The 21,585-nt window shown below is 40.6% G+C and overlaps 1 protein-coding gene across 2 annotated transcripts in view; it reads right to left on the bottom strand.

Moving 5' to 3' along the window:
* Window positions 1-16,534: 16,534 nt before the first annotated feature.
* Window positions 16,535-21,585, bottom strand: part of srgap1a (SLIT-ROBO Rho GTPase activating protein 1a) — a 190,739-nt gene continuing 185,688 nt past the window's right edge. The window contains exon 22 of one of the 2 annotated variants that reach the window (XM_051724425.1): window positions 16,535-21,182. In XM_051724425.1, the coding sequence (XP_051580385.1) occupies window positions 20,796-21,182 (387 nt within the window). In that variant the 3' untranslated portion in view covers window positions 16,535-20,795. The remainder of the gene's footprint in view (window positions 21,183-21,585) is intronic. The other variant, XM_051724426.1, reaches the window with a different exon arrangement.

Raw genomic sequence — 21,585 nt, 5'->3', positions numbered from 1 at the left:
TGTCCATTAGTGATCCAGCCACGGGCCCATCCATCTGGTCCATCAAGAGTCACTCTCATTTCATCTGTCCATAAAACCTTGGAAAAATCTGTCTTCAGGTATTTCTTTGCCCAATCTTGATGCTTCAGCTTGTGAATATATTCAGTGGTGGTCGTGTTTCAGCCTTCTTGACCTTGGCCATGTCTCTGAGCACTTGGCACCTTGTACTTCTGGACACTCCGGGTAGGTTGCAGTTCTGGAATATGGTAGCATTGGAGGATAATGGTTTCCTGGTAGCTTCATGTTTAATTCTTCAAGTCTTTTGCAGTTAATTTGCGCCTTTTCTTCTCCATACGTTTTTTTGCACCCCAGTTGACTATTCGCAACAAAACGTTTGATTGTCTGGTGGTCACGCATCAATAGTTTAGCTATTTCAAGAGTGTTGCATCCATCTGAAAGGCATTTTAAAATTTTTGACTTTTCAGTGCCAGTTAAATCTTTTTAATGTAATGAAGCTGCCTAATAATTTTGCACACCTTGATATAAGGTGTTAGTCACTTTCGCCACACCCTCCCTCATTACACAAATATATATCACCTGAAAATTGTTGAACCCAACAAGCATTCAAGTTTATATGGTTTGGAGCTGGAAAATTTGCATGGAAATAATAAGATCAGAATACTCACTTGCCTAATAATTGTGCACGCTGTGTGTGTGTGTGTGTGTGTGTGTGTGTGTGTGTGTGTGTGTGTGTGTGTGTGTGTGTGTGTGTCACATTTTTTAACAATAGCTGTAATAACTACAGTGTCAAGAAAAAGTATGTGAACCATTCAGAAATACCTGCAAATTTGTCTTAATCTGGTTTGATCTTCATCTAAGTTACAATAATGAACACACACACACACAAAATTAACAAATCTTTTTTTTTTTTTTTTTTTTACATTTATCATCTTATGATATCACTGCAAATCTATCAAGCCGTCTTTTTTTTTTTTTTTTTTGATTAATCTATTAAACAAAGAAAAGCAAAACATATACAAACAGAATCAATATTTAACCCCCACTATTACTCCTCCAACAACACCCCAGGGGTCAAATGATTATAGACACACAAACAAACAAAAAAACAAAACAAAAAAATATATATATAATAATCACACACATTATCAACTACACCTCTCTCTCCACTGTCCCTCCCCGAGAGCCCTCCAAAGCCCTCCCATTTCCCCACAAACAAGTCTAAATTCCCCAGTCTTCTGGATGACCCCTCCTCAAAAGCTGCCACCCTGCCCATCTCCGAGCACCACTCCTGAAAGAGAGGCGCTCCAGCCGACTTCAATCCCCTTAAAACTATCTGTCTGGCGATCATAATGCTAGTTTGGACCCAGTTTTTTATGTGCTTATTCTCCATATTGATGACCGCCCCATCGCCTAAAATACAGAGTCTGGGGCAAAATTAAATCTGAGTGCCCAATACCTCACACATAAAACTCAATCTTCAACCAAAATTCTTGAATCTTAACACACCCCAAAAAGACATGGGTTGTGTCTCCATCTTCTGACTGACAGCGCCAGCAGGTGGATGCATCTTTAAGACCAAGCCTATACAATCTAAAGGGGGTCCAACAGAATCTGTGTAAAATCTTGAATTGCATAAGGCACACCCCTGCATCTCTAGATGCAGACTTAATGCTTTTTAGAATCCTAGCCCACACTCCCTCCTCCAATACCAAGTCCCCCAGACTCTGAATTAGCAGGAAGTAATACACCGATGCCTCATGACCTTTTCCAAAAGCAGTAATCACCACTCCCAGAGTATATGCTGCTTTAGGGGGGTGTAAACTACTCCCAAAAACAGTACAGAGCAGGTGGCGCAGCTGTAAATACTTATAGAATGGAGATCTGGGAATCCCAAAATGTTGAACCAAATTTTCAAAGTTCTCAACACTCCACTCTCATATAGGTCAACGAGTGTAGTAACCCCCCTCATGATCCACTCTGACCAGCAAAAACGGAACTTTTTAATACATAATTTGGGGTTCAGCCATATGCTCAAGGAAACATTTAAATAAATGTCAGAATTAAACACTCTGGACACTTTTGTCCATACCGAGTGCAAATGCGAGATAACGTGGTGTAACTTCTCCGGTTAGTTTGATTAGAAAGGCTTTGCAATGGCAAAATGGGGCAAGAACTTCCTGTTCAAGACAAAACCAGGGAGGGGCTCTCTCAGGTGGAAGTGACCAATGAGCCAAATGTCAGAGACCAAATGCATAATGATAAAACAAAATCTTGGGTAGGCCTAGCCCACCTTTGACAATCGGCCTATGTAACTTATTGAAATGTAATCTGGGATGCTTACCATTACCATGACTTCGCTATGCTATCAAATTGCTTGAAATAAGAGAGGGGGACATCTACAGGGAGAGACTGCAGCAGGTAATAAAATTTTGGAATACAGAGGGGTCGCGTGGCGCCATGCGGGTGTCAGACGTGGTGCGCTTTGCTAGTTTTTAATTATTTTTGTATCAAACCGGTGAGATTCTATACACCCTGCTACATAACTGTTCTAAGAAGTCAAAATGTCAAAGAATTCAAAATCCTCGGGCTCTGGAGATATTAAAAGACACTTACGTGCTCAAGCTGATACCTCAGACAGGCCTGCAGACCAGGGACTTGGTTTGGACGGTGTGGAGGGAGAAATTCAGCGGCAACTGGTGAGCATGTCTGTAATGCTGGCGAAAGTCATAGCAGACCTGGAGGATCTTGCTGTAATGCGTCGATCGATTACGGCGATGGAGGCAAAATTCTTTGAGTTGGTTACAAGAATTGGGGACATCGAGAAATGGATCGATTATCTGGAGTCATCGGAGAGGGAATTAGCTGTTAATCCGCTAGTGACCAAGATAGACTTGGAACGCATTTGGAGAAAAACTGGAGGATTTGGAGAATCGTAATCGGCGAAACAATGTCCAAATTGTTGGAATTCCTGAGCATGAGGAAGGCCGAGATATGGTGAAGTTCCTAGACGAGCTCTTCCAGAGTCTGCTCGACATAACAGGCCATAAGCTGGAAATCGAGCAAGCTCATGGAGTCCCGGATCGCAGATCCGCTGAGGGAGACAGGCCCCGATCAATTCTGGCCAAATTTCTGAGATCATCCCATAAAGATCTTGTGTTAGGCGAGGAGTAAAGGAAGGCTTTCTTGGAAAAAACAGCATTTTCTTGTTCCCAGACTTTGCGAATTCGACGAGAGAAACGTGATCAATTCAAGGAATGCAAGAAACTCTTACATCAACGGAAGATCACTTTTGCACTGATGTTTCCAGCTAAACTGAGAATACATACTAAGGTTGGCCGCAAAATAATAACATGCCCACAGCAAGCATTATGCTTCATAGAGACAATGGGGTGAGTAAGCCAAGATATGGGGTGGACATGTTTTCTTTAGTGCTGGCTCAAATAAGTGCAGGGGAGTCATTACATTGAGTAAACATCTACAATTCAAATGTCTCAAACAGATTAAAGATAAATTTGGAAGAGTCATTATTGTTTTAGCAGAAATTCAGGGGCTTAGGTTGATTTTGGCTAATATTTACGCAACTAACGCTGATGATCAGGGCTTTTTTATAGATATTGAAGGGATGTTGCAAGCCGCTGGCACCCCTCATGATATAACATTGGGAGTCTTTAATCTTTTGATGGACTCAGTCCTTAATCATAGTTAAGCAAATGTGTGTAAGCCCCCTAGAGCAACATTGATGCCTCACAGGATCTTGGTCTTACAGATATTTGCAGACTTTTAAACCCATCTGGGAGAGACTATAATTTTTTTTTTTCATCAGTCCATAAGATTTATTCTAGAGTAGATTTTTTTTATTTTTATATCCAAGTCCCTAATTTCATCTGTGGATTGCTCAGTTGGAAACATCTTAGTCTCAGATCATGCCCTGGTGAGTTTAGAGGTGTTGCCACATACAGAGAATAAGAAATTATATAGTTGGAACTTTAATGTATCTCTCTTGCAAAATCCTGATTTCCAACAAATGTTAAAGGCTGAAATCAATGTTTATATGGAGACCAACTGGTCCTCAGTATCCTCTGTGGGCATGGCTTGGGAGGCACTTAAGGCAGTTCTTAGAGGTCAGGTCATACAGTATGCCTCATTCATCAAAAAAATCCAAAGCACGAGAACTTGTGGAGTTGGAAAGGAATATTAAAAGTGCAGAGGCAGAGCTGAAATGCCGAATGTCATCTGATTGACCCGATTGAAATACAGATATAATACTACTTTGTCAGTGTTTTGGTTATTCGGGGCAAGACAGTCATACTTTGAGTCAGGGGACAAAGCAGGGAAGCTTTTGGCTATATGTAAAGAGTCTTTTTCTACCATTCCCTCAGTGAAATCTGCTGGTGGTGAGATATTTACCTCGGTCATTGATATTAATAATGCTTTTAAAGAATTATATCTTGATCTCTATAGTTCCACGTCTTTGTCTACTGATGAAGATATTAGAAACTTTGTGGAACCATTAGAACTCCCTAAACTGATGACGGAGCAAAATAATTCTCTTGATTCTGAGATAACCTTGGAGGAGCTTGGTGAGGTAATTAAGGCTCCGGGGCCAGATGGCTGCGCCACTGAATTTTTAGAGCTTATGCTGCAGAACTGGCTCCACTTTTGTTAGAAGTTTACAGTGCATCCGGAAAGTATTCACAGCGCTTCACTTTTTCCACATTTTGTTATGTTACAGCCTTATTCCAAAATGGATTAAATTCATTATTTTCCTCAAAATTCTACAAACAATACCCCATAATGACAACATGAAAGAAGTTTGTTTGAAATCTTTGCAAATTTATTAAAAATAAAAAACGAAACAAATCACATGTACATAAGTATTCACAGCCTTTGCTCAATACTTTGTTGAAGCACCTTTGGCACCAGTTACAGCCTCAGGTCTTTTTGAGTATGATGCTACAAGCTTGGCACACCTATTTTTGGGCAGTTTCTCCCATTCTTCTTTGCAGGACCTCTCAAGCTCCATCAGGTTGGATGGGGAGCGTTGGTGCACAGCCATTTTCAGATCTCTCCAGAGATGTTCAATCGGGTTCAAGTCTGGGCTCTGGCTGGGCCACTCGAGGACATTCACAGAGTTGTCCCTTTGTTATCTTGGCTGTGTGCTTAGGGTCGTTGTCCTGTTGGAAGATGAACCTTTGCCCCAGTCTGAGGTCCAGAGCACTCTGGAGCAGGTTTTCATCAAGGATGTCTCTATACATTGCTGCATTCATCTTTCCCTCGATCCTGACTAGTCTCCCAGTTCCTGCCGCTGAAAAACATCCCCAGAGCATGATGTTGCCACCACCATGCTTCACTGTAGGGATGGTATTGGCCAGGTGATGAGTGGTGCCTGGTTTCCTCCAGGCATGACGCTTGCCATTCAGGCCAAAGAGTTCAATCATTGTTTCTCATGGTCTGAGAGTCCTTCAGGTGCCTTTTGGCAAACTCCTGGCAGGCTGTCATGTGCCTTTTACTGAGGAGTGGCTTCCGTCTGGCCACTCTACCATACAGGCCTGATTGGTGGAGTGCTGCAGAGATGGTTGTTCTTCTGGAAGTTTCTCCTCTCTCCACAGAGAAATGCTGGAGCTCTGTCAGAGTGACCATTGGGTTCTTGGTCACCTCCTTGACTAAGGCCCTTCTCCCCCGATCGCTCAGTTTGGCCAGGCGGCCAGCTCTAGGAAGAGTCCTGGTGGTTCCAAACTTCTTCCATTTACGGATGATGGAGGCCACTGTGCTCATTGGGACCTTCAATGCTGCAGAAATTTTTCTGTACCCTTCCCCAGATCTGAACCTCGATACAATCCTGTCTCGGAGGTCTACAGACAATTCCTTGGACTTCATGGCTTGGTTTGTGTTCTGACATGCACTGTTAACTGTGGGACCTTATATAGACATGTGTGTGCCTTTCCAAATCATGTCCAATCAACTGAATTTACCACAGGTGGACTCCAATCAAGTTGTAGAAACATCTCAAGGAAGATCAGTGGAAACAGGATGCACCTGAGCTCAATTTTGTGTGTCATGGCAAAGGCTGTGAATACTGTTTTTTTTTTTTTTTTTTTTTTTTTCGCTTTTTACAAGCCAAGGGGCACCTGGCAGGGTTACCCTCTTTCCCCATTATTGTTCTGTCTTGCCCTGGAACCATTAGCAGCCACGATAAGAAGGGAAGATGATTTTCCAGGGGTGGTGGCGAGAGGTGTGGCGCATAAACTTTTGCTTTACGCAGATGATATTTTATTATTTGTCTCTGACCTTACTAGATCTATGCCTTGCCTCCACAGAATTATTAATTCCTTTTCTAATTTGACAGAGTCAATTGGTCTAAATCCGAAGCTTTGGCTCTGACAGCATACTGCCTAGTAACGGCTTTCCAGCCAGGCGCCTTCCAGTGGCCCAAACAGGGTATTAAGTATTTGGGCATTTTATTCCCAGTTCATTTTGATCCCTTAATAAAAAAGGTTTTTGAGCGATGTGGGCAGGTGGGCGTCATGACCTTTATCTATGATTGGGAAGGTTAATGTTATTAAAATTAATTGTATTCCAAAATTTAACTACCTGTTACAATCTCTCCCAGTAGATGTCCCCCTCTTATTTCAAGCAATTTGATGGCATAGCGAAGTCCTTCATTTGGAATAAGCATCCCAGATTACATTTCAATAAGTTACATAGGCCAATTGACAAAGGTGGGCTAGGCCTACCCAAGATTTTGCTTTATTATTATGCGTTCGGTCTCAGACATTTGGCTCATTGGTCGCTTCCACCTGAGAGAGCCCCTCCCTGGTTTTGTATTGAACAGGAAGTTCTTGCCCCTATTTCGCCCCAGGGTCCCTGCTCATCTGCGTGAACGTGCCTTAGGCATGTTGCATGGAGGCATGAGGACTGCTGATGCGCCTAAGACAGTGCTACAGGAAGGACAGCTGATCGTCCTCGCAGTGGCAGACCATGTGTAACAGCTCCAGCACAGGATCGGTACATCTGAATATCACCCCTGTGGGACAGGTACAGGATGGCAACAACTACTGCCCGAGTTACACTAGGAACACAATCCCTCCATCAGTGCTCGTACTGTCTGCAATAGGCTGAGAGTGGCTGGACTGAGGGCTTGTAGGCCTGTTGTAAGGCAGGTCCTTACCAGACATCACCGGCAACAGTGTCGCCTATGGGCACAAACCCACCTTCGCTGGACCAGACAGGACTGGCAAAAAGTGCTCTTCAATGACGAGTCATGGTTTTGTCTCACCAGGGGTGATGGTTGGACTCACGTTTATTGTCAAAGGACATCGAGGCCTGTACTCTGGAGCGGGATCGATTTGGAGCTGGAGGGTCCGTCATGGTCTGGGGCAGTGTGTTACAGCATCATCGAAGTGAGCTTGTTGTCATTGCAGGCAATCTCAATGTTGTGCATCACAGGAAAGACATCCTCCTCCCTCATGTGGTACCCTTCCTGCAGGCTCATCCTGACATGACCCTCCAGAATACTTGGTGTTGTGTTTTGTACTTGGTGTGTGAGTAAAAGGTACACTGGTTGCCCAATTGTGAAAAGTTACCTTTTGACTGTTTATTTATTTTTTTGTTTTGTTTCTACCCCCCTGTGGCCCCAAGAAACTGACACATTTAAATTCACTCATTTCATTTATTGATTATTTGCATAACATTTTACATGCTTCATTGATATACAAACACTACAAAGATGGCCGTTTCGACCCCCCCCCCCCAAATCCACTTATGTGGAAATTGATCCACCTCTAGACATATCAACCCCAGTCTGGCCACCTGTGCAATGACTACAGCAGCAATCAGGAGGTTTCCCTCCAACACATGCTCCCACCTTTCATCCCACACCCACTCAGTTCAGCAGTATCATGCCTGGAACCCATGTGCATTTTGCCTCCCCGACACCAGATGGCAGCTCTCTTGTCCAAGCCCACACCTGCCAACAGGAACCAGATCCCATGCAACTATGCACCTCTTTTCAAACTTCACCTCCATCTTCAGTGGCACAGCATGATCTGCCTGGTATTCTCCCAACTCCTGGAAAAGAAATTCACCATCTTACTGCTCAAATACAAGGTAATTGGGACAACCTGTTTGATTTCATGAAACATCAAGAGAGAGATGTGAGTGAACTTACCCAGGGGCAAAAAACTGCAACTTCCCACAACTAAAGGCAACTCTCAGACTTGACTGCCAAAATGGAAGCCAACCAACATCAAATTCTCACCATGTTAACTAAACACCAGGGAGAGGCAGATTCAGATCAATTACTTAAGGCCACGAAAGTGATGATAACACAGGAACTACAAAGAGTTAAGTCTACCTTGCTTTCTGAAGTTCGCTTCATGGTGGAACAGCTCCAGGTAGAACTTCAGGTGGATATTAGAGCTATACAAAAGAACCTTCAAAAAGATCACGAGCAACTATCTACTGAGTGTAATCAGTGCATTACCCAAATACGTATAGAGCTCTCTGCAAAAGGTGGAAGCCCTCCTTAACAGAAAGTGAAATGGTCAAAATGATTCTTAAAAATATAAAACCTTACCTCACCAGCCAGCAACGCAGTCATGTCAACACAGTTGAGGAACTTGTCAAATTGGAGCATCAGCTGGAGAGAGATACATATGAAAGATGTATGGGCCGAATACCTTCACCAGAAGTGCCTCAAAAATCCATTACTAACAAATCCACTGATAAGCCTCTAGTGCAATGTTGGAGATGTAAGGGACACCATTCACCAGGCTACTGTCCACATTATACCTCTTCATCACCAAATCAATCTGTGAAACAGCACAGTCAACGGACATTTCACTCTCATAAGCCGGGAAGTCAAGCAGCTAACAATTCTGTCACTAAGTTTCTATCCAAGGATTTTTTGCGAAAAGTTTTAGCCCATCAAAATAAAGCTGATGGAAACGCAAATTATCGTTAAAATTTCACAAGTGTAGACATAATATTTTTCCGTTTAACTCTAGCACATAAACTATGTCGATGCTTCAAATGTCGTGAAAACCTGATTTGGAAACACTTTGTCAAGAAAATTGGCATTAACGCAAAAATGTAGTGTGTCATAACAGAATTTACCCCTAACTTTAGCCTGTGTTAATCATGACAACAGTATACATCCTTGAAAGCCAATTTATTGTACGTGATTATGGATTGATCTTAACGGCATATAGATTTGATGCTGCAAACATGACACTTCCAGGAGTGCCAACACAAATATCTCATATCATGCACATTGACAAGTGCACGGAGAACAAATTAATGGCCAGTTTGTGATTTAATTTAATCGTGGTAGTCATCCATTTATTTATTAAAATTGCTTTTCCACACCATTCAAAATAATAGACAGCAGTCATGGAATTAGACCAAAATACAAAAAAACATCATTTCTGTGCACAAAGATGTTTAAAATTTAAAAATAAATACAAAATACTAGGAGAAATGCTTCAGTGTGCTTTTCTGAAACACTAACATATAGCCCAATTCTATAAAATTCTTGCTTAGTTTACTTTTGAAAAAATGCCGGCACAATTCCCTGTATTAAATTAAATAAATTACCAAATGAAAAAAAAGCATTAAATTAAAAAAAAAATAATTACCAAACGAAAAAAATTATATTTTTAGACCTATATAGTCCTTTTCTTTACACAAACTTAAATTAGCTTTACCCTGTTCTGTAGGCGAAAAAAGTCTGAATTACATTCTCAGAATGTTCTAGACTTTTTTCAAGACTATAAACTATCAGAACTATTTGTCCAATGCTAAGTTCACTTTCAGAAAACAAGCTTTTGAACATTTTAAAACATTTAAATATTTTAAATCTAACCATCACATTTGCTGAGCTTCTTCAGAAAATGTAAATTGCATTATGACGCTAAAATTAATTTGAGATGACAATCAAGTTCAGTTGGTCTTTAAAAGTTGCCGGACAAATATGCGGGACATAATGCAGTTGTGATGGCGATGCTTTAGATTAGATGATTGTTCAAAATAGCCTATTGAATATCAGGAATGTATCGTATGTAAACCCTGATATTTCACCGCATCAGTATTTCTTTAATCGCTGTGCACACAGCATATACACATCGATGGATGGTCCTTATACTAAGACCGAAAGTTTCCCCCACTACTTGGTGCAGGTTGCCAGCTTGAACAGGGCCATGACGATTCGCTTTCGGGTCGGAACCAATAGGTGCAACATCAGGAGGACCAATATTACAGTCCTCAGAAGGGTAACTGCTCCCTTTTGATTGCAATTCCTCCACTTCTGATTGCATTTATTTGTGAAATTAAAATGGCAGTAAGCTGGCTAATTTCAATGAATTGTCTCAATACTCTCCCCATTTTACCAAAACTTTGGAGGAAAAAAAAATTAGGGACATCTGGGAGGCGAATTAGCGATAAACACACATTTCTGAACAGAAACGGCTTTAGGGCAGATTTCTTTTGCGCTAAACCAAAACCTATGCGACAAAGTGTTTTTTTTTAGGCATGACGTCATCACGCACACCATTTTTATCAATAAAAGGCCATTTGAATGGAAACAGGCAGAAGACGGCAAATTTTGCATTTTCTTTTTTTTACGCATTTTCACTTTGTCGATAACAAAGCATGAAAAGTGGATGGAAACTAGGCTACTGCTACAACAAACAAAATTTTGTCAGCCTCCAAGAAACTGCCTCTCATAACAGCCCCTATTACTCCTGCTGTCATCCCTCAACAGTTAATCTTCCCAATCTGCATTGGCGGTTGGTCTGGAAAGACCATTGTGGATACAAGGGCAAAGCTATACCATGATCCATGAGTTTGTGGGAAAAGCTCTCACCTTCAGAGAAACTTCACCCTTGGTCTCTTGGTCCACTGTATCTGGCTAATGGCGAAACGGAGGTGCCTTTAGGATGTCTACAGATACAAATTCATTTTCACAACAAAACCTTTACCTTACCTGTTGCTGTTCTCTCCCCCCAAGCACTCGCCTATGCTGTAGTTTTGGGATTGGATTTCATCTTCTTCAGTGGCCTACAAATCAACGTAATTGACAGAAAATATTCATTCATGTCCAACCCACAGGAGGAACATCCGTTTCAACCCGGCAATGCAAGTGTACCTGACATCAGCCCTCAACGCCAGAAAACAGGACAACGTGCAAAGATTTTCACCCGAAGTCTTTCACAATGAAGTTCTATTACCCCCCCCCCCCCCCCAACCTACACTCATATCATCTCCTGTTATTACAGATGAAAAAACTTTAATTGACAATGCAGTAAGTGAAGCACACTTACCTCCTGATGAAAAACACAGACTGAGAAAAATCCTAGAGACAAACACTCAGGTGTGTTCCCTTCAACAAGGGCATACTGATGTCCTGCAACACTGCATTTACACACACCATCAAGTCCCCATCAAGCAGCATCCTTATCACATGTCCCCTGCCAAACAAGCTGTAGTAAAGGAGCAACTTGAGGAGATGTTGAATGCAGGAATTGTTGAACCATCACACTCTGGCTGGGCCTCCCCTGTCGTCCTGGTCCCAAAGTAAGATGCCAGCCTTAGATTTTGTGTTGACTATCGTAAAGTTAATGCTATCACAGAGAATGATGCTTACCCACTCCCAAACATCACTGAGATCCTAGAATCACTCTCTGGGGCAACACTTTTTTCTACCATTGACCTCAACAGTGGCTACTGGCAGGTGGTTTTGGACCCTCAAAACAAACCAAAGACTGCATTCTTCACTCCATCAGGGCTCTAACACTTTAATGTCATGCGATTTGGGTTAAAGAATGCACCTGCAACATTCCAAAGGCTGATGGAGACTATGGCTATGGGAGAGTTATGAGGAAGTATTTGTTTCGTCTATACTGACGACATTATTATCTACTCACCATCTGTAGCTCAGCACTTCAAAGACCTCCAAACCATTCTCTACAGACTACAGGATGCTGGGCTGACCATCAACCTAAAAAAGAGCAAGTTCTGCCTTAAAGAAATTACGTTCCGGGGGCATGTTGTTAGCATCAATGGCATCACTGCAGACTTAAGGTTGAGGCAATCAGGTCTTACCCTGTACCACAAAACATCAAAGAGTTCCAGCGCTTCCTTGAATTAGCCGGGTGGTACCACCGGTTTGTACCAAACTTCTCCAAGATCGCTGAACCCATCAATGCACTGAAAAAAAGGGACATTCTTTTCATTGGTCACCCCAATGCCAGGAAGCTTTTGAGCAGTTGGAGGCACGCCTCCTATCCTTGGCCATCCAAATTTCCAACTTCCGTTCACTGTTTATACAGATGAAAGCAACACAGGTCTTGGGGCTGTATTAGCACAAAGGAAAGACCAGGGACTGGAGGAAGTTATTGCCTATGCAATCTGAACCAAAAACAAAGCTGAAACCAACTACTCCGCTACTGAGAAAGAATGTCTTGCAGTCGTATGGGCACTTGAAAAATGGCAGCATTACCTGGAGCACAAGATGTTCACTGTAGTCACCGACCATACTGCACTGCAATGGGTTATGACCTCCCTGAAAACCACCAGCCGTCTCATTAGATGGGTCCTACGATTGCAAAAGTTTGATTTTGTCATTGAATACCATAAAGGTAAACTAAATGTAGCACCTGATGCTCTTTCTATAGTTCCCAGCATACCTGGTTGTGGCCTGTACTCCAGCCAGAAAGAGAATGACAATCTTCTAGTCTCTGCTGCCGCCATTTGGGAAGAACAACATAAAGACCCTACAATTATAAAGTTATTTAAAGCATTGGCAGAGAACAACAATAATTGGAAAGACACACATGAAGTTGTGGAGGACACATTATATCACAAGACCCACCTGTCAAATGGCCAAGTCCACTACCGAGTGTACCTCTCAAGCAGTCTCGTCCCATCTGTCCTTCAATACTACCATTCTAATCCTTTAAGTGGCCATGGAGGTATCTATAAGACCTACAAACAACTGCAGGATGTTGTTTTTCGGCCAGGGATGTGGACAGACGTAAAACACCATGTTAAGTGTTGTATAAAATGTCAAACACTCGAGTGAAAATCAGAAACCGGCTGGCAAGCTACAACCTGTTATCATAACACAACAAAATGGTAGGGATGGACATAATGGGTCCATTGCCAAGCAGCACCCATCGACATGAGTACCTTCTGGTTTTTATAGATTACTTCTCTCGCTGGGTCAAGTTTTTCCTCATGCACAACGCAAATGCACAAACCATAGCAACGATTCTTCGGACAGAAATCCTCACCCGATGGGGCGTTCCAGACTAAATTCTGTCTGACCGTGGGACCCAGTTTGTTTCCTCCATATTCAAGGAGCTGTGTGCTAAATGGAACATCACCCAAAAATTAACAACTGCATAGCACCCACAAACAAATATGACGGAGAGAGTGAACCGCACCTTAAAATGCATGATTGCCTCATATGTTGATGACAACCACAAAAAATGGGATCAGTATTTACCTGAACTCCGTTTTTCAATTAACTCAGCCATTCAGGAAAGCATTGGTATGTCCCCCGCAGAGCTCCAACTGGGAAGGAAACTGCAAGGCCCAATGGACAAATTACTACATGGGAAAAACCTTTCACCATCCATTCCATCCTATGATATGGTCAACCATCTAGCCCAGCTGAAGTTAAAAGTAGATGAGTGCTGTAAAAAAGCCCAGAAACTACAATTAAGAAGCTACAATAAAAAAAAGATGAGAGGCCTCCTTCAAAGAAAAAGACCGTGTTTGGTTAAGGAATTTCCTTATGGAAAGGTCCTTACCGAGTGTTAAAGAGATTAGGACCGTTAAATTATCAGATAGCGCTGGAGTCAACTGGGGAGGATGTCTGAACAGCGCACATTTGGAATTCGAAACTGTGCTACCCAACTGCTGAGGAGTTGGAGTCCCAAGGAAGAGAAAAACTCATGGAGATATTCCAGGAGACCACCAACAAGGATGAGGATTTCTTGGGTTTCTAAATAAAGAACACACACACGTTTTCATTACCGTCAACCATGGGTTGTTTTTCCCAGGGGGGATATCCGCCCCTTCCATGCCCATATATGGAACAGAAACTATTAGGCGAAAATTGTAAAAGGAAGGTAAAGATGGAGAAAAGGGAGAGTGGAGAGGATCTAGGAAAAAGAGAGGTGCACGGATTACCTGAGGGTTTACGAGATCAGTTCCTGAGCTAGAGTGGGACGCACGCTGTGTTTGGCCGGTGTTAACGCCGGAGTGAAGGGGTTACACACGCACTTCCTGATGCTGGCTGCAGAGTGTTGTCATCTTCTAATGCCGAAGAGCGTTGACAAGTAACAAATTCAGGTATTCGACTTGTGTCTGCTTCTCTGGAACCTCAAGCTCCCCTGGAATAGTCCCCCCTGCCATCCATGGTCAGTGGTATACATACACACACGCATGCACACGCACACACACTCACAAACACACCTATTCGCATACATTCACAGCCCCACATTTGCGCCTCGCTCGGAGTGAGTGTAGCGCTTTAGAGTTTTTTTTTCCCCTTTTAAATTCGTAACCTTTTTGGTGCAGATCTAATTAACTCTTCTTTATTTCTTTTCTCCCTGTTCTTTTTTTTGGGGGGGGGGGGTTGTTTTGGGGTTGATACTTTTGAGTGAAAGGGACACTCGAAATCTGCCGATTTTGATTAAAAAATAAAGGTGCAGGAGTCCAGCATCACCGATAGACTTTCAGCTATAGTTTTTTATTTTTGATTTATAACTATATTTTGTTGAACACTGTGCTTTATGATTGTGTTATGGATGGGGTAAAAAATATATCATATTGAACTGCATTCAGTTGTTTGTGGTGTTTGATTTTTGTTTGGTATATGTAACTGGTGGTTTTTGTGAGCTATTCTTTAGGGTTTAAATTCTACTAGTTGACAGGCTTAGACCTGTCTGGTGCCCGAATTATCTTGTAATTATTTAAATTTCAAAGTTTATTCTGGTTTTCGGGCCCGCCACCATTACAATATGTTCAATAAAGGCATGAAAGATTATAATTATTTGTGTGTTGTTAGCTTAAGAACGTGTTTGTCTATACTTGTGACTTTTGATGAAGATGAAATCAAATTTTATGACCAATTAATGCAGAAAACCAGCTAATTCCAAAGGTTTCACATACTTTTTCTTACAACTGTAAGTTATTTGATGGAAATTACGGCTACCATAATGAATTTCTGTAAAGTATTATGTTAATGATTGGTTTGAAGTTAACCAAAATGGTATATTTTTTTAAATCAAAATATTTTAAAATTAAAATGAATCTTGAAGTGCCACATAATCTAGGTCATTGTCTCTAAATTAGTAAAGAATGATCTGCCAAAAAGATCTTAGATGTCTGTGAATAACTAATATTGAAAACAGAATTGCAATTCTACTTAATTTTATTCACTGAATGCTATATTGGTTCAGCTGAAATAATTTGAATACCTTCCTTTAATCATTATTTCCTTTTATAATTTCATTAACATGATTCCAGTGATCTAATTTACAATAATCCTATTGATGTCAAGAATCATAATTTGAGATTATTTATTACTCTAACCATAGTAATTAATCTTAACATTACATCATATAAAGCTTCTGAACAAAAAATGTTCTGAACAGGACACTGCTGAAACTGCTTGAAATTTCAAGTCAACTCATTCAATAAATCTTTATTTTAGTGCTGACAACATTATTTAAGGAAATGTTAAAACATCTTAAGCAGTATTTCCTAGTCATTTCAAGAATCCCTGTAGTTTTGAAGTAATTTAAAGGGATAGTTCACCCCAAAATGAGAATTCTGTCATCATTTACTCACCCTCATGTTGTTCATGTTAAGCAGTTTGTTAGTCTTAGTCATCATTCACTTTCACTTGCGTCTTTTTTCCATACAATGAAACTGAATGGTGACTGAGGTTAAGATTCTTCCTTACATCATCTGTATTCCACAGAAGAGAGAAAATCAAACAGGTTTGAAAACAACATGAGCGTGAGTAAACGATTGTTAATTTTAGGATGAACTATCCTGTTAATTTGGGTGCGGTGTATGTGACATCATTATGAAGGGTTAATAGGACTCTAGTGCACATAACGAGAAACAATGAACCATGTAGTTTAGCAGTCAATTTTACAAAACAAGGCACTAAAGCAAGACACATAATAAAGGTTGTTTGGAACAACGTTGTCACCTGACTTTGTTTTTCAAAATGCTCTGCCGTTGCTTGCACCAGAGCTTATTAGCAGTAGAATTTGGGAAATCAAGACCATACTTAAAAACGTATTATTTTTATTAAAAAATGTTTATAATAATACTTTGTATTAATAATGATGAAAATTATTTATTTGTAACTACACCGCTAAAAACAAAAACACATAATACTGTACTGTGCATTTCTAAATAATAATAATAATAAAAGTATAGTCTCTTAAAAACATTAGCTTTAAAAGCTTTCATAGGGTGGAGAAGATGGAGATACAAGACCAATACCACAGTAGACTTGCCAAACTATGTTCTTTATTAGAAAGGAGCAATCCTCCAAAGAGCTCTACAACTTTTTAGGATGTCACATGCCAAATATACAGTCTTACATAAAAGTGCCATCACAACGGATAAGCAGTATCTTTACTTGACCATTCATACAACTTAATTAACAGAACCATGTTAGTAATAATTTATTTACTGTAATCCCAACTGGGTACACTGGATCTGAAATAAGAATGCCACAGCACAGAGGACGTTTGTATGAAGTTTCTCTAAAATAGTTTTAAAGGCACTTCACAAGTACATAGTACAGAGATATTCATGGCAACACCGTTATAACAGCTATTAAGTACAGAGATTCGCTACTGTTTATAGATTTGCAGGGAGAACACTATTTTATAAGGCTTATCAATGTAATGTACTCTTTTAAAAAAAAAAAAAAAACTTTGTTTGTAATATTGCTCAGTAACAATTGGTAAACAAAAGGCTTTAGTATGCTCAACAACCTTATAATTAAATGTTAAAAACAGGCATTGCTTATATTTTCCTTAAAGTTAGATGCAGTTTGTTCCCTTGGTTCAGTAATGGACAATGGGCAAAATTCTGTATAGTCATCCAAACACATTTCAGAACATATTCTACCTAAATGTGAGTACATTTATGTATAATTATCAATGAATACAGTACAAGCACACACACATTATAAGCTTTTGTGTTGTCAAACTGTTGTAATAATATAAATGCACTTGTACGATTCATCATTAATGTCAGAAATGGATGCATTATTGTCGGATTGAAATACTATAAATGAAATCCCATTACAGCTATTGTGATTTTGGCTCTTTATCTGGTTGGAGTTAAATCACTGGCCTTTTGTGAGTGCAAATTCTTCGTCTTTGGGTATCTTGCAGTGAATGGTGACTGAGGCTAACACTCTTCCTTACTTCTTCTGTTTTCCACAGAAGAGAGAAAATCAAACAGGTTAGGAACAACATCTAGGTGAGTAAACATTTTATTTATTTTTGGGTGAACTATCCCTTTAATTTGGGTGAGGCGCTGTAAGTGACATTATTAAAAAGGGTTAATGGGAGATAACAAGAAAACCAGTACTATTCCATTAAAGTACTGCAGTAACAGTCTCTAAGTCCATGGCTATCAGTGTCATTCCCTTGTTTGGTGAAACAACAAGAACTACTGCCTTAAATCTTTTCAAAATGTTTCTAGAAAAGTACTTGCACATCACAACTACAAGGATTATCATTCATGCTTTATAGGATAGAGCCAAGCCGAGCATTTAGACAGCTAAGCAGACTAGGAAAGCTTTTTGTAAACTATCCGTATCACATTCTAAGCAGCACTTGTAGAACAACTTCACGTTTTTTGTCAGCTAGACTTAACTATTCACAAAAGTATCTGCCCATGATTTCTTCTGTTTTTTGGTATATCTCATACTAAATTGTTTCAAAAATTCAAACAAAATCTAATATAAAAAAGGCAATCTGAGTAAACACAAAATACAGTTTTTAAATGATAATGTTATTTATTGAAGCAAAAAAGTTATCCAATACCAACTGGGCTTGTGTGAAAGTATTTGCCCCGTTAGTTACTAAATCCTCAAATCTATGAAACTGCATTCATAACAGGGTTTAGCTGGACTAGACACACCCAGGCCTGATTACTGTCAGCCCTGTTCAATCAAATCAACACATAAATAGAAGTGTTTCAGCAGCATGAAGTCAGCTAAAAGGTCTCACCCAGTAGCACACTATGCCAAAGGTCTAAAGAAATTCAAGAAATGATGATGGAAAAAGGTGATTGAAATACAACAGTCTGGGAAGGGTTACAAAGCTATTTCAAAGGCTCTGGGACTCCAAAGAACCAGAGTGAGAGCCATTATCTCCAAGCAGATAAAACTTGGCACAGTCGTGAACCTTCCCAGAAGTGGCCGACCTTCCAAAATTCCTCCAAGAACACAGCGCAACTCATCCAGGAAGTCAAGGACAACATCCAAGGAACTGCAGGCCTCTCACGCATCAATAAAGGTCACTGTTCATGATTCCACTATCAGAAAGATACTGGCCAAAAATGGCATCCATGGAAGTGTGGTGAGGTGAAAACCACTGCTAACCCAAAAGAACATTAAGGCTCGTTTGAATTTTGCCAAAACACACTTTGATGATCCTCAAAGCTTTTGGGAGAATGTTCTGTGAACTGATGAGTCGAAAGTGGAACTGTTTCGAAGACAGGGGTCCTGTTACATCTGGTTTAAATCAAACACAGAATTCCACAAAAAGAACATCATACCTACGGTCAAGCATAGTGGTGGTGGTGTGATGGTGTGGGGATGCTTTGCTTCTTCAGGGCCAGGTGACCTTGTTTGAGGGAAACATTCTGCTCTCTACCAAAAAAATCCTAAAGGACAATGACCAGTCATCGGTCATCAGAGTTGAAGCTCAAGCACAACTGGATTATGCAGCAAGACAATGATCCAAAGCATAGGAGTAAGTCCACCTCTGAATGGCTCAAAAGAAGCTAAATTAAAGTTTTGGAGTGGTCTAGTCAAAGTCCTGACTTGAACCCGATTGAGATGCTGTGGCAGAGCCTTAAATGGGCAGGTCATGCTCAAAAACCTTTCAATGTGGCTGAAGTAAAGCAGTTCTGCAAAGAAGAGTGGGCCAAAATTCCACCACAGTGTTGTGAAAGTCTGATCTCCAGTTATTGGAAGCGTTTGCTAGCAGTTGTTGCTTCTAAAGGTGGCACAACCAGCCATTAAGTTAAAGGGGGTAGTTAGTTTTTCACATGAGTGACATAGGTGTTGGATAACTTTTTTTGCTTCAATTATATATATATATATATATATATTTGAAAACTGTATTTTGTGTTTACTCAGGTTGCCTTTGTTTTATGTTATATCATGTTTGAGATCTAAAACAATTTAGTATGAAAAACACACAAAAACAGAAGAAATCAGGATGGGGCAGATTCTTTCCACAGCACTGTACATCTAACCAAGCAGACAGATACTAAAACAAATATAGAAAGAAAACATTGCCTCTAGTGAGCAACTCTTTGATCTGGGACAATGTAATGTAGATAAGAAAAAAGGTTTAGTGGATGTACATTTGTATATATAATATATATCTATCTAAATAAGAAAATTATTGAAGTACTTAACAAATGAACAAAGTAACCATTCAACTGGGGAAATGGTTGTTCAACATGTTCAATGCAGATGTGGTGTATGCAAACTCACTGGGCATATATTCAAATATTATTATCAAAAAATATAATATTCAAAGTAAAGCCTTGCAGATACAACTTAGGAGTTGACAACTTCCAACTGCCTCCAACAGCCAATCAGAATGGGCATCAGATGTAACATTACATGCCCTAATGTGGCAGTGAGGTTTCCAACATCAACATTCCACTCACTCCAAAAAGTCAAAAAGCCAACCAGGCAGGTTCAACTAGACAAACACTCTGAGATGTAAAGACTATATTTCCCGTAAGCTGTAAACACACAAAGAAACCAAAGACCCCGCTTAGTTTCTGTATTATTCACATTTAGCAGTCTGGATGTAAACTACTGATGTAAAAAGTCACCCTAACCACACAGGAAGCCAAAGTGAATTGTTGCTTTCTTTAGTATCAAAGTCTGAATTCCTTAATCTATTCACACAGAGTATCACAGAGGGAAATAAGGTGTTGTACATGCAAGCAAACAGTACATTATAGGTATCTTGCTCTACAAGATCTAAGAATGTCCCTTTGTTTTATTAAAGTGACAAGTTACACCTACACGCAAGAGCAAGTATAACCCTCTAAAATAGTACACACCTGTTTAAAGGGATAATTTACACAAAAATGGAAAAGGTCAGTAAGTCATACACATCTGGGATGGCATGAGGGTGAGTAAATGATGAGAGAATGTTCATTTTTGGGTGAACTATCTCTTTAGTTCACCCTATAACATTAACATTTCATACACACATTTTCAAAGCCCAGCTAGTGAGCTTGGTAATGCTGATCACAGTAACAAAGTATCAAGAGACTTATTTCTACATCTGTATTAAAGTTTCTGTATTTAACCTACAGTTTATTTGCTTTAGTCCATTCCTCTCTAAAGCAAATGAAATGTTGGAGAGGACATTGATGCCACAGAGCAACAAGAAGAACCACAAATGGAAGTCAAACTATAAATCTAGCTCCTATTGCAGTGGTCTTTATCTTATGTTGTCCCTCAACTGTTGTGTCCTCTCTGTCCCTGAATAAGGTCACATGGTGCAGGATTTGTCTAGTGGATCCTGTGGAGGGGGCGCCGGATGCTGCGCTGCTCCCGTCTTAGGTATGGTCACCATGGGCTTGGGCCGCAGAGCAGGGGGCTTGAGCTGCACCCCCATGCGTGGAGCCACTGCGGGCTTGAAGGTGCTCATGGTGTCGCTGGACGAACTTGTGCTACGGCGCATGGGCAGCTCGGTGACGGCGGGCCGCAGCAGGAGACCGTGCAGTTGGCTGAGGGACTCGGTGGAGCTGGCCGGAGTGGGAACATTCTTCATCTGCTCCAGGGTGTCCAGCACCACATCAGGGGCATGTTTGGCAGAACTCTGCCTTTCTAGCTCCTTCAGCTCATTCAGAGCAGTGTTCATCGTCTCCTCAATGTCCTACAGGAGAGACAGAGAGACAATCATAGAGAGACAAGGGACGGGGAATGGTAATACAGAATATGATGATTATAAAGTATGGTATTTTGACAGTACAAAGGTGAAAGAAATGATGGGGTGACACTGACTGGATTCAAACCTGCATCTCCTACATGAGCACCAAGGCCGAAAATTTATGGATTACATTAACTGCTAAGCCACGGGCCAGTACTGAATGTGTGAGTTTGATTTTGAGTGAAATATTATTTGACTGAGCTCAGCGATACTACTGTTGGACATGCGCAAGCTAGCCTTATTCGCAGACGCTACTACTTTAACGAACCAGTTTCTACAAAGCCACTGAAGCCAATATAACTGCACAGACTGAGACAGAATTATAATAATAATATTTATCATTCCTCGG

This window comes from Myxocyprinus asiaticus, chromosome 18 (genome assembly GCF_019703515.2).
Source record: "Myxocyprinus asiaticus isolate MX2 ecotype Aquarium Trade chromosome 18, UBuf_Myxa_2, whole genome shotgun sequence".
NCBI classification, from domain to species: Eukaryota; Metazoa; Chordata; class Actinopteri; order Cypriniformes; family Catostomidae; genus Myxocyprinus; species Myxocyprinus asiaticus.
This window is presented reverse-complemented; position numbering and strand designations above follow the sequence as displayed.